At 36.2% G+C, this 13,210-nt stretch overlaps 1 protein-coding gene across 1 annotated transcript in view; it reads left to right on the forward strand.

The window, feature by feature from the left end:
- The first annotated feature begins 413 nt into the window (after nt 1–413).
- LOC111410685 (serine/threonine-protein kinase TOR-like) overlaps nt 414–13,210 on the forward strand; it is a 39,601-nt gene continuing 26,804 nt past the window's right edge. The window contains 25 exon segments of the mRNA XM_023041148.1: nt 414–867; nt 1,194–1,532; nt 1,611–1,685; nt 2,111–2,283; nt 3,835–3,933; nt 4,726–4,885; nt 4,996–5,139; nt 5,293–5,462; nt 5,549–5,753; nt 5,829–6,023; nt 6,497–6,649; nt 7,550–7,671; nt 7,809–7,908; nt 7,984–8,079; nt 8,935–9,065; nt 9,370–9,472; nt 9,547–9,729; nt 9,832–9,924; nt 10,096–10,131; nt 11,087–11,185; nt 11,274–11,372; nt 11,484–11,646; nt 11,731–11,855; nt 11,966–12,018; nt 13,001–13,124. Coding sequence (XP_022896916.1) covers nt 748–867; nt 1,194–1,532; nt 1,611–1,685; nt 2,111–2,283; nt 3,835–3,933; nt 4,726–4,885; nt 4,996–5,139; nt 5,293–5,462; nt 5,549–5,753; nt 5,829–6,023; nt 6,497–6,649; nt 7,550–7,671; nt 7,809–7,908; nt 7,984–8,079; nt 8,935–9,065; nt 9,370–9,472; nt 9,547–9,729; nt 9,832–9,924; nt 10,096–10,131; nt 11,087–11,185; nt 11,274–11,372; nt 11,484–11,646; nt 11,731–11,855; nt 11,966–12,018; nt 13,001–13,124 — 3,360 coding nt within the window. The 5' untranslated portion in view covers nt 414–747.

Consider the following 13,210-nt stretch of genomic DNA (forward strand, 5'->3'; position numbering starts at 1 on the left):
GTTGAATTCTTATTTTCAACTTTCCATTTAATAACATTTTTCATCCTATCACAATATTTTGTTTACGTGCCTTAGAATGAGGGGGAAAAATACATTTATTGTAATTTTGCATTTTTTTTAAAAATATGATGGAAAAGTTTTATGCTATTTTAACAGACTTTTTAAATTTAAAAAAAAAAAACGGAAAGTGAATGAAAAAAATCACAGAAGGACCAAAGGTGCTCTAAAACTAATAGTTGGGAATGATTTTTCAAAGAAAAATAGCTTGAGGATCAAGGTTGCAATATTCCCTATGATAAGATGCAAAAAATTGAAATACATAAAAGCAGAAGAATTGCCTCTGCTTGGAAAAGTCTGGCTCCCAGTTTGATTCCTCAATTATCTATACCCTTGTTTGATTCTCATTTCTTGGATAAAATGAATCATGAAATAGTAAATTTTTGAAAAATATGTGATTAAAACATAAAACTTTTTTTCAAATTCGTGTATAATTATTTTATTAAAAATAGGGAGTTTAAAAAAAATGCATTCTTAAAAAAAAAAAAAAAAAAGGGAATCAGGGCTATATCTACTTGTATACGGGCTGTAATTAATTTAGATTTAAGGATTTTAAATTTCGATTGCTAAAGTAGAAAGCCCAGTCCCCGAATCTCGATTAATTCAGATTCTTGGATGAGCTCAAAATCTGGCTAGGGTTTTGAGCAACTGTCTCTGTGTGTATATTTACACATACATAAGCATTCGATCATGGCACTGTCTACAACGTCACAGTCACTTAGGTTTATTCCTCTGGCGGCTGCCACCGGCGCCGGAAACCTCGATGCGTTGAATCGCGTTCTTGCTGACCTCTGCACCCGCAATCCTAAGGTTTGTTGTCAATTTTTACTTTTAATATTTGCACAGAGTTCTGTGTTTTAGTTGAATTTATTATTTGATATGTTTTAGATAGGCAAATTCTTAGGTTTTGCTTATAAGAATATTTCTGTGTTCCCAAGCTTGCAACTTTAGCAAGAAATTTAACCTACTTAGATGCCATAACTAGAAAGACTGCAATTTTCTTTAAATCTCTCATTGAATACTAATAGGATATCAATATTTCATGGTATTAGATTTTTTGTTTAGAGTATCTTGAATTTCTGATCATTGTTTAACCAGTAATTCACTAGTGTCGTTCGGGCTTATCCTATGCATAGGATGGGGCTGCATTAGCTTTGAGGAGGCATGTGGATGAACATGCTCGCGATCTCAGTAGTGAAGCATTTTCCCGTTTTATGGATCTGCTGTATGATCGCATTACTAGTCTCTTAGAGAGCAATGAAGTCGCTGAAAATATGGGTGCTCTGAGGGCTATTGATGAGCTAATAGATGTTACAGTCGGAGAAAATGCTGTGAAGGTTGCTAAAATTGCAAATTACATGCGAACTTCTTTTGAGGCAAAGCGTGAACCTGAAATTTTGGTTCTTGCAAGTGAGGTGTTGGGTCACTTGGTTAGAGCTGGTGGGGCAATGACTGCCGATGACGTGGAATGCCTGGTATGTTGAAATTTTCTATGTTTTTTTAGCACGATGGTCTTGGATTTAACAAGGACATCTCTGGACTCGTCTCTGCAGGTGAAACTTGCACTGGAATGGCTTCAGGGTGATAGAATTGAATATCGTCGTTTTGCTGCTGTTTTGATATTAAAAGTAAGTTCACAATTTCTCCTCCTCCTACTTTACTAATCAAACAAGTTAGAAAGGTTTTGGAGCCCTCAAGTGGCACGGAAATCTGCCTAGTTAGACAATGTTATTATTTGGGGGGAAATATGTGTCCTATTTCTATGTGCGAAATGTTTTTGCTCATTTTTACACAATTCTAAAGTCTCGTCTCAGCTTCTTTTATGCTTCGAGGATGCTACTACTCGCACTAACATTTAGGTCTTTACTCAGTTATGTCTTCCCTTATGATTCATAGATTCATGGCTCAAGGGGAAAACTCATTCCATATGAGCTTTGAATATGGTAGAATATGGGGAGTAGTATGGTTTCCAGTCTTTAGAACAAGGATTATTGTCTGATGGAGAATTTTGTTGCTTTGAGTGATGTGTTAGTATCATTAATGATGGTTGTAGGAAATGGCTGAGAATGCTTCAACAGTTTTCAATGTCCACGTGCCTGAGTTTGTAGATGCTATCTGGGTTGCATTGAGGGATCCAAAGCTGGATGTTCGAGAGAGAGCTGTGGAGGCATTGCGAGCTTGCCTTCAGGTTATTGAAAAGCGTGAGACTCGTTGGCGTGTCCAGTGGTAAGTTTAGCTTTCATAATATGATGTTATTCTATTTTACGTTTAAAGAAACAATTTATGTTAACACTTGATTACTTTAACGCTTGTGTGGTACCTGCCTCTCAAAGACACGTGAGTGTGCCCTTGAGATTTAGACACGTTTCACCATCTTCCTGTTCTTGTGCTGTTTCACTAGGTTTGGTTATGATGGAGGAATTAGCTCGTGAGTGTGGTAGAGCTTGGGTGAGGAAATTGACACATGGTGTTGGAATGTAAGAGTGCTGAAACAAAGAGATATTTGTTAGAAAAATGGTTTGTCAGGACTCTGGAGTACAAATTTAGGAGTGAGTTACTTTACCTTATCCAAGGTCTGGACCAGTGCTAGGACTATGGGATAAGGTAACGGAGGAACTAGTTGGTAAATTCTTTTTGTCTATGAAGCTAAAGTCGTCATTTTGTTTACGGTGGTATTCTTTGTATGGCCTAATTACGGTCAAGGAGAGATGATATTTTGGAGGAGATAATTGAGCTAGGTGTCATTTGTCCTTCTGTTGGTGTGTAGGTGGTGATTGCAGTGTGATCAGATTTTGTCATGTAAAATTGCAGACTTCTAGATTACCCAAAAGCTTGAAATACTTTGATGGTTAATCAAAGAATTCAGATTAAGAAAGTTTCTTGCATAATGCAATTTTATCTGGTCCGAGTTTAGGGAGCTGCTGTGTAACAAACTGGATAGATTTATGGCTTCTTCAAGATGCATGAGCAAGAGTTGTGTTAGATTACTTTCCAGTTACACTAGATATTTCTGCTATCAAATGCGATTAGAATCCTTTCGGTGTTGAAAAAATGTAACTAGTGAGATTTAGCCCCTGTTTGACCCCGTTCTATAAAAACTCATTTCAAACACACATTTTCTTAATAAAATAATTTTACATGTAAACTCAAAATTTTTTCATACTTTTTAACTACACATTCTTTCAAAAATCACTATTACTTCAAACACGGTCTTAGTGTTTGTTGGGTCATGCTTTTAAGTGCTTATAGTTGTGGGTCTTACTGAATGTGTGAATGATGAGTGTAGTAAGTTCTGAGTCTTAAGAAATATGTGGATAAAAAATATATTTGATGAGCTTTTAAAAAATTTAAGCTTTGTTAGACACGCATTAGAAGGTTCTGGGATGGGAGGGTTATAATTTCATGCACAAAAACTGTTAAAATAAAAGGTCTCAAAATTTGGAACAAGGAAGTGTTTACAGACTTAAGATTGTAAAAGGAAAGCATTTTGGTAAGATATTTTTTAATTAAAATGTAAAATCAATAGTTTAATTGTGATTAGATATAGCATGTTAGATTCCTGTTATTTCATTTTTTTTCTAATGCTTATGATGCTGTATCTGATTGATGTTCAGTATGGAAGCTTGGTTGGCTATATTTGCCCTAGGATTTTTACATAATGAAAAATATTGAACCATGCTTTGATCAAAATTGTTCTTTGCTTCTTTTTTCATGCATGAATTGTTAGCAGACACTTCTTGTCTTGAACTACTGTTTTCCTAAACATGCTGTTTTCAGGTATTATCGCATGTTTGAGGCAACACAAGATGGATTGGGCAAAAATGCCCCTGTTCATAGCATACATGGTTCTCTACTGGCAGTTGGAGAAATGCTGAGGTACACCGAGACAATATGTTAATCAGATTCCCCGAGTTATGATCTCGTTTAAAAATTTTGTCAATTTTAAGCAAGTTTCTGTATAAATTCTTAAATTATTTCCATTTGCGCGTTCAAGTTTGTATATGGCTGTTTATTCCATCCTTCCCTTTGCCTCTTTTGAGCTTCCACATTCCTTGAAGTCGAGTATTCAAGGACTTGAACCCTTTTGTTACATGGACTTAATTTTGTCACATGGGTTAGGCCTAATTGGCACAGTGTCAAAGCCAATATAAATTATTTGATTTTTTGCTTCTATTTGGGTTTCATTTTTTGTTGCTAAAATTTTACTTTGGCTGATAAGTGGGAAGGATTTGTGGGTATTACAAAATGTGTGGTTAAAAATAACGTTTGACTTTGAAAAGTACTTAGAACCTGTTTGGGAGTCATTTTGAGAATTGATTTTTTGACCGTTAAGAGAAAAGTGGGGTCTACTTGTGAGAGAAGAAGTCAAATATGATGGTTGGAATAGTGAAATAACGGTTAAAAAATCAATTTTTTGGGTAAAAAAAAAAAAAACTCCCAAACAGGCTGTTAATGAGAAGAAAATGAATACCAAACAGAGGCATTCTCTTACAAGTTCATTTTGGGTGGTAACTGTGTATGCTCTCTTCGAACAGTGAAAGCTGAACTAAGCCAATACATCAAATTGCTTTGTGCAATTTTGATGCATCCAATGTTTAGCATGTTCATAAATTTTCTGCCATTGTGATTTATTGTTAACTGGAATACAATTTATTTCTAACTGGGCAGGAACACAGGCGAGTTCATGATGTCAAGATACAGAGAAGTTGCAGAAATTGTTCTGCGATATCTAGAGCACCGGGACCGGCTTGTTCGTCTCAGCATAACTTCTTTGCTTCCTCGAATTGCCCATTTCCTTCGCGACCGTTTTGTGATAAACTATCTGACGGTTTGTGAGATTTAGTTTTTGTATTCTCAATAAATCATTTATTTTGTGATATTATAAAAATTCTTCAGTTGATTGCTTCAATTTTTGGCTTATGACCATTCCTTTCACAGATTTGCATGAAGCATATACTTCATGTTCTTAAAATACCTGCAGAATCTGCCAGTGGGTTCATTGCTCTTGGTGAAATGGCTGGTGCATTGGATGGTGAACTTATCAACTATTTGCCGACAATAACTTCGCACTTGCGTGATGCGGTATGCTAGGCTAGCTAGGTCATTTGTTAATGTTAGTGTTTCTCAATAGTAATTCTTCTTTTGGTTGACATGTTTGCACGATAGCATATCTGGAATTGTTTGCATCTGCTATTATGGATTATTCTTCTGAAAAGTTGCTTCCTTTATTTGTAGATTGCTCCTCGTAGAGGAAGACCGTCTCTTGAGGCTTTGGCTTGTGTTGGAAATATTGCAAAAGCAATGGGACCCACTATGGAGCCTTATGTTCGTAGTCTCTTGGATGTAATGTTTTCTGTTGGTTTATCCTTCACCTTGGTGGAAGCCCTCGAACAAATAAGTGTCAGGTGCTTGGGATAGAACATTCTTATATGTCGTCTTTTGTCCATTTGCATTCAGGATCTCTGACCTCAAGATTTTTCTGGTGCTTCAGCATCCCATCTTTGCTTCCTACCATTCAAGAACGGTTGCTTGAATGCATTTCAATAGTTCTTTCCAGACACCATCATGTTCAGTCAAGGTCGTCTGTTGGTATTACTCGGGCTAATAGCATAACTGCCAGTCTACAAGTATTAGAACTTGGTGGTTCTCCTCCAGTTCAACTTGCTTTACAAACTCTTGCCCGATTCAATTTTAAGGTATGTTGATTTTGAATTATCTATTGCGCTGCTTTATTTTCTTGTCACTTAACATTGTAACTTCTACTGTATTAGGGTCATGATCTTCTCGAGTTTGCAAGGGAGTCTGTTGTTGTATATTTGGAAGATGAGGACGGTGCCACACGCAAAGATGCTGCTTTGTGTTGCTGCAAATTGGTGGCAAACTCATTATCAGGTGCCTCTTTTGCACCGTTTAGTTCCAGCAGGACTAGTCGTGCTGGTGGAAGGCGTCGCCGTCTTGTTGAGGAGGTTGTTTCTAAATAAACTGAATATATTCCCCTCTAGATTTTTCACTCTTGCTGATATATAGTGTATATAAGAAAAATGAAATAATAATAAGCAGGTCTCACAGGATGTGGATAAAAAGTGGGTAATATGTTGTGGGTCCATAGAATGTGTGATAACTGATAATTTTAACTTTCCGAAACAAGATAAAAGTTGTTGCTCAATAGTCTTTCGCTCTTGTTCTACTAGATTATACCCCACAGCCATGAAGAGTTTTTCTTTTTGGATCTCGTGGTTAACATGATAATCCTAGTTGTTGCAGCACTTCAACGTGTTTACGCTTTCCTCATCTAGTCCTCTGTCATTTTAAGCAAAGATGTCTGTATTCATTTTGGACCTCACCCCCTCTTTACTGGCTGCTGCACATGGAGCTAATGATTAGATAGTCCCTTTAACAAATGTTGCACTCATTTGTCAAGTTGCTTCTTTCATTGCAGATAGTGGAAAAACTTCTTATTGCAGCTGTGGCTGATGCTGATGTTACTGTTCGAAAATCCATATTTTCCTCTTTGCATGAGAATGGAGGATTTGATGATTTTCTGGCACAGGCTGATAGTTTGACTGCTATTTTTGCCGCCTTGAATGATGAGGTATTTCGATTAGAAATCTGGGGAAGTAGAAAACTCCTCCATCTGGGGAAGTGGAAAACTCCTTCATCCATGTTTCTTTTTACTGTATAATATATATGTTATTGAAGTGTGGAACTGTGAATAACGTGCAAGGGTACCTGTGGAAGTGGAAGAAAGGAGGTTCAAAAGTGGTTCTCAGTTGTTGGTTGACAGTTTGTTATTCTTAAGTATTCTTTGTCCAAGTTCAACAATTGTCATATTACACCTATATGAAATACGTGCAGTTACCTGGCATGGTCTGGTCAAGTGCTTTAGTATGGAAGTTTGAGAACTGGAACGATATTTTTGCCGAAAGTAGTAACATAACAATTTTCTGAAACCAATGTTTTTGGAGATGGCTTAACTCTCGTGGCTATGAGCTGTTCTACATAGATAAAGAAAGATAAAATATCTTGAAGAATAAGATAGTGAACCTGGAAGAAGTAAACTTAAAATTGGGAACATCTGCAAAAAAGGTGAAACTTATCCTGTAGCTTATCATTTTATGTGAAGTTCAGTTGGAAAAATGAAATAGTGGAACATGGCTTTCAATTTGAGGTTTTATGAAAGCCATACCATCATGGTAGTCTTCATTTTGTGACTTTTTAAAACGTAGTCACATATTTTTCATGCAATCTCTGAAACTAACTTTGTGCATATGTTATGATATTGACATATGCATTAGCTTTGAGGACTTAAATGTCATCTTACTATAAGGCATGCTGGAGAGTGAGCCACAGAAGTATCTTTTAGTAAAGTATAATAAAAATGTCTTATTTATTAGGTGTACGAATTGTGTTTTTAAGAAGGAATGTCTAATCTCAATTTCTGTTTCTTGCTACAATGTGTGCACTTTGTCACACTTTTTATTGCTTGTTTAAGGATTTTGAAGTTCGGGAGTTAGCGATTTCTGTTGCTGGAAGACTATCTGAAAAAAATCCAGCATATGTTCTTCCAGCTCTCCGACGCCAATTGATTCAGTTGCTAACTTATCTAAAACAAAGGTGGTGCACAAAGATTTTAATTATTGAATCTTTTTAGACATCTTTTATTCGTTTGCTATGATAATGTTATTACTCTCTCATTTTCCTTCCTATTTCTTTAGCACGATATTTATTGGCATCACTATTTGGGTTAGCAGTGCAGATAGCAAATGTAGAGAAGAAAGTGCCAAATTATTGGGTTGCTTAATTCGTAACTGCGAGAGACTAATACTCCCATACATTGCTCCAGTACACAAGGTTCTGTATTTACTTGCTTGCTCATGTTTTGGTCCTGTATCTCACTTGAACTCATGTAGCTGTCCAACATTTCAGGCTCTTACTGCAAAACTCTCTGAAGGAACTGGGGTCAATGCTAATAATGGCATTATAAGTGGAGTTCTTGTAACTGTTGGGGATCTTGCCAGAGTGGTGGGTGTCTTCATTAGACTTTTGATTTCCGTTGCACTTCATCTGTGTTACTTTATTGTTTAATGTGCTTCGTCAATATGTTAGGTCGACTTAATATTTATCTTGGTACTTTACTTTAGACAGACCTTTGATCCCTAGCTTATTTCTAATATGAGTTTTGGTTTTATATATGTTTAATGTGGCTCCTAAAACTGTTTCGGATATGTGTAATATGTATATTGTGCAAGTCAATCGTTAGATGGTTTTTCTGTTTCTTCTTATTATAATTATATCACTCATGCTTCATCAGAGCCTTAGCCACATCATTTACAAAAGTTGTTTTTAATATATAAGTACTGTTTCATTGCCCTTTGGAATACGAGGCCCATTCCACTCGATACAGCTGTTAGGTCCTTCATTGTTCACACACACACACCTGCATATATACATATATGTGTGTGTGTGTATATTTTTAACAAGATTTGTGCAATATTGGGGAGGATAGCATTGGAAATGTTTCTTCTGTCTTAAACTAGCTGCTGCTGTTTGACTTCCAAAATGCATTTAGGTAAAAACTGCAGCTACGAGTGTTCAGAAAACTTAGTTTTGTATTGTTTTCCAATTTTAAAGTGATCAATAGCCCTATCTTTCTCTTTTCAACCCGTCAAGAGTGTGCAACGTTGGGCCACATCTTCCATCTTAAGAACTTCAACTTCTTTTAAACCAGGCGAATGTCAATGCATGTAGAAAAAATTGTTGGATTAACCAATGGGTTGTTCGGTGGAATTCACTCGTTATGATATATTATTTTCCATGTTTGAGAGAATGGAAGCTAAGCTGTACGATCTTCACTCTTCTCTTCATTTCCAAGTTCAGGGTGGCTTTGCCATGCGGAAGTACATTCCAGAACTTATGCCAATGATTGTTGAAGCGTTACTGGATGGAGCTGCTGCTGCAAAACGTGAAGTGGCTATTACAACTCTAGGTCAAGTGGTACAAAGCACAGGGTATGAATTTCTTTTGATGTTTTTGATCCTTTTTTTCCCTTATGGATTTTCTTTTATTTTATTCATTAAATCCTTGAGTGTTGGAGGTTGATGGGTACTTGTTATTTATGATATGTGCAAATTTTTGGCCCTGATATTTTCTTCAATTAGACAAAGGCATGACTACCTTGATTTGTTTGTTAAAGCCACTCTTCTCTTGATGCTTCGTATAGTACAGTAGTAGCAGTCTTCACAAACTATCATCTGATTGTAAAAAATCTTTGAATATGAAAAATGTATTGAAAAAACTCGGATGTTTTCACAGGTATGTTATAACTCCATATATTGAGTACCCACAGTTACTCGGGTTACTTTTAAAACTGCTCAATAGTGAGCTAGCGTGGTCTACCAGACGGGAAGCTTTGAAGGTAGCTGAAATCAACTGAATAACCTGGATTTTCCTGTGGATTACATTTATCAAATTATGTTTGGTAATTTTTAGGTTCTTGGGATAATGGGTGCTTTAGACCCTCACATGCAAAAGCACAATCTACTAAGCTTGCCAGGGTCCCATGTTGAAGTTGGCCGGGCAGCCAGTGATCCTGGTCAACATATTATGTCAATGGATGAACCACCAATGGATCTTTGGCCTTCTTTTGCAACGTCAGAAGATTATTATTCCACAGTGAGACTTGAATCTGAACACTAACTTATTCAGCAAGTAGCACGACTTGAATTTGAAATGAAAGACTCTACTTCCTGTTTTTTTGACCTTAATTTAGTTCAGGTTGCTATAAGTTCTCTCATGCGGATTCTTAGAGATCCAGCACTGTCTAGTTACCACCAAAAGGTGGTTGGATCTCTCATGTTCATTTTCAAGGTTAGTTCAATGCTGGAAATGATAAGCTTATAGTGGTAATTTTTGTTGGTTTGTTAGCAATAATTCTTATGGATCACTTCCTGTTTGTTTTCCTCTCATATGTTCTTTACGATCGTTTATGCTATTGTGCATGGATTTTAACATTATTTTATTTTTTTCCTGCGAGATAAGTCAATGGGTCTTGGCTGTGTTCCTTACTTGCCCAAGGTCAGTATATATTTCCTTGCAATGACAATAAAACATTATTCCATTTCTATCGTGACAGAATTGCTTATCATGCAAATATGGTTCTACTTGAATTCATTTTTTCAAAGGATAGAGTTTCAGTATTCTAAGTTCTGAAGTAAAAGTATACCAAAAAAGGGACCTGAGTATTATGAAAAGGTATACATTATGTAGTCTTTATTGGTGACTTGAAAAGAAGGGCTAATATAAGACTGAGTTCCTAGGGGGAAAAAGAAGATACAAGAGGATGACTAAATGAAAATGAAGTTTATGCACCAAATACATTCTTGTGTTAAATGCATTGGGCTAAATTACTTGCCATTTTATGAACCTGTAGAAAGATAAGTCCACTATATATGTATATCATGGTATGTCCCTGAACTCAAGAGGACATTTCTCTTGGCTCCCCAGGTAACCTCAAGTATCCATCTATGTCAAGAACAAGCATGGCCTCATTAGCTGGACAAAATGAAATTTCCTATCTTCTTTCACACCCCTTGTTAAAGATTTAAATTCTTGAATGTTTCATCTATGCAACACTGACTACTTCCTAGCTCTGCTACTGTCATCCAATCTTGTGATGCAGTCAAACAAGTTTCATTATCTTCAGTAGTTTCATCATCTCCAAATGCATTCTTTTTCTATGTTTATTTGTGCAACACTTTTGAAGTGTCTAGCAACTCTCTCCTACTGGGACGGTAATGAGACCGAAACTCCGGAGCATCGGTGGAAGAAGTGCTAATTTTTGGCGAAATACTAATCATATCTGATAGTTGATGTTTATTGTTAGTTATAGTAGGTTTTGATTATGAAATTTTAGAAATGGCTTTACTTCTAATTGATGTCTGCCATGGTGATAATCTCAATGCAGATCCATATGTTCTTTTTTTTTTTTTTCTTTAAATGAAATTTGACCCTATATTCTTCGCATTGTCAGGTCTTGCCTGATCTCTTTCATACTGTTCGTACGTGTGATGATGGTCTTAAGGAGTATATTACATGGAAACTTGGAACTTTGGTTTCTATTGTGCGCCAGGTGCTTACATCCTTATGGTTGATTTTTGTATCATATAGTTTGGCATTTGTCTTTAGATCCTTTATATATGATTGTTTTGCACGTGCAGCATATCCGTAAATATCTGCCAGAGTTGTTCTCTTTGATAGCAGAATTATGGTCATCCTTCAGTCCCCCTGCTGCTAACCGACCTACCCATGGATCTCCGGTAATGAGCTTTTCTTTGGTACCACAACATATTAATTATTGATGTTTTATTTTTACATTTTGCAGGCGATTGATATTTTTTAGTACGACTTATATGGACTTATGTTATTAGATTCTACATCTGCTTGAGCAACTTTGCTTGGCACTCAATGATGAATTTAGAACTCATCTTCCTATCATCCTTCCATCCTGCATTCAAGTCCTCAATGATGCTGAGCGGTTTAATGACTACACTTATGTCATTGACATTCTCCACACTCTTGAAGTTTTTGGTGGTTAGTATCTGTCGCTTGGTCATTCTGGATCCTTCATTAGTATCTTATGCACATTGCTTGACATCTCTAGCTTGAACACTGCAGGTACATTGGATGAGCATATGCATCTGCTTCTTCCTGCACTTATTCGATTGTTTAAAGTGGATGCTTCAGTAGATGTGCGACGTGCTGCTATTAAAACCCTGACAAGATTAATTCCTCGCGTGCAGGTGACCATTGAAATTCTTATCAGTTTTCATTTGACTAGAAATCATTGGAAATATATATATTTAAAATTATCCATCACCTTTTTTTTTTTTTTGGGTTTTATATTCACCAGGTTACAGGTCACATATCAGCTTTGGTGCATCACTTGAAACTAGTATTGGATGGGTCAGATTTCTCTCTTGATCATCAACACAAATGCATATTAAAACTCACTTTAAAGAAACACAATCTCTTCCCTTTTGATGACACACTATCTTGGACACCATAGACCATGTGCTTGCCTTGACATTGCACCTAAAAGAGTTGACCAGCACTAAATGAATTTTCTTTGGGATCATTGCTGAGTGACTGACAGTAATATAGTCTGCTATCAGCATACTGCTTTGCTCTTTTACATTTCTGACAATGGACTGAAGCCAGTTATATAAGTGTGCATAAAAGAAGTTCCTTTTAGCATTCATAGGTTAACTATGTTTTCTATTGATGGACAAGAATTAATTATTAGAAGGAAAGAAGTACATAATAGAGGATGACGGCTGATACAGCAATCTGTCTCAACTATAAAGAAGCTAAGAATAGCGCCCATCCGCAAAAGCACTCTGATGTCAATTTGTGATCATCAGATGGTATACTTTCACGAACTCTTACTGTCCCAAGTACCTCCTACTCCCCAAGACGCTATAAGCAGAAGTTTGGACAAGGATGCTGCTGGAACTCAGCAATCCATATAAATATCAAACGAAATCTTCTCTAGAGATGCTTGGCAAATGTACAGTGCTAAAGGAGAAAAATTTGTTTCATGGCTCTCCTAGCTTTTGACAAGTATTGGGTGATGGGGGATGTGTTGGGTCTTCATTCTTTCGACAATTATATGCATTAAAATGTTCACTTCTTAGATAAACACACAGATCATCTGTAGATAGAAAAGAGGGAATCATTTGATATAAGTGTACGAGTTTTTTAAGATAGACAAAAAGTTATACATCTACTTACCAAACCAAAGGTAGTTGCAAATTTCTGGTAGAACTCTATTAGCTGAATCTACAAGTTATAGTGTTTTATTTATTTTAATTTTTAATTTTTAGAGGGTAACACCAGCTATAGTTATCCCAACTTCTTATACTTAAACAAAATATCTGTTTTGCAGAAAAAATGGTGAGCTTAGAAAGGACGCTGTTGATGCATTATGCTGCTTAGCTCATGCTCTTGGGGAGGACTTCACTATTTTCATCCCGTCGATCCATAAGCTTTTGCTAAAGCATCATCTACGAGTATTGTTTTGTCTTGATATGTTTCATCTCACTTTCATTTCTATTTTTTGAAATTCTTTAATTTGTAAATAATTTTCATGTAAATA

This window comes from Olea europaea, chromosome 15 (assembly GCF_002742605.1).
Source record: "Olea europaea var. sylvestris chromosome 15, O_europaea_v1, whole genome shotgun sequence".
In the NCBI taxonomy this organism is placed as follows: domain Eukaryota; kingdom Viridiplantae; phylum Streptophyta; class Magnoliopsida; order Lamiales; family Oleaceae; genus Olea; species Olea europaea.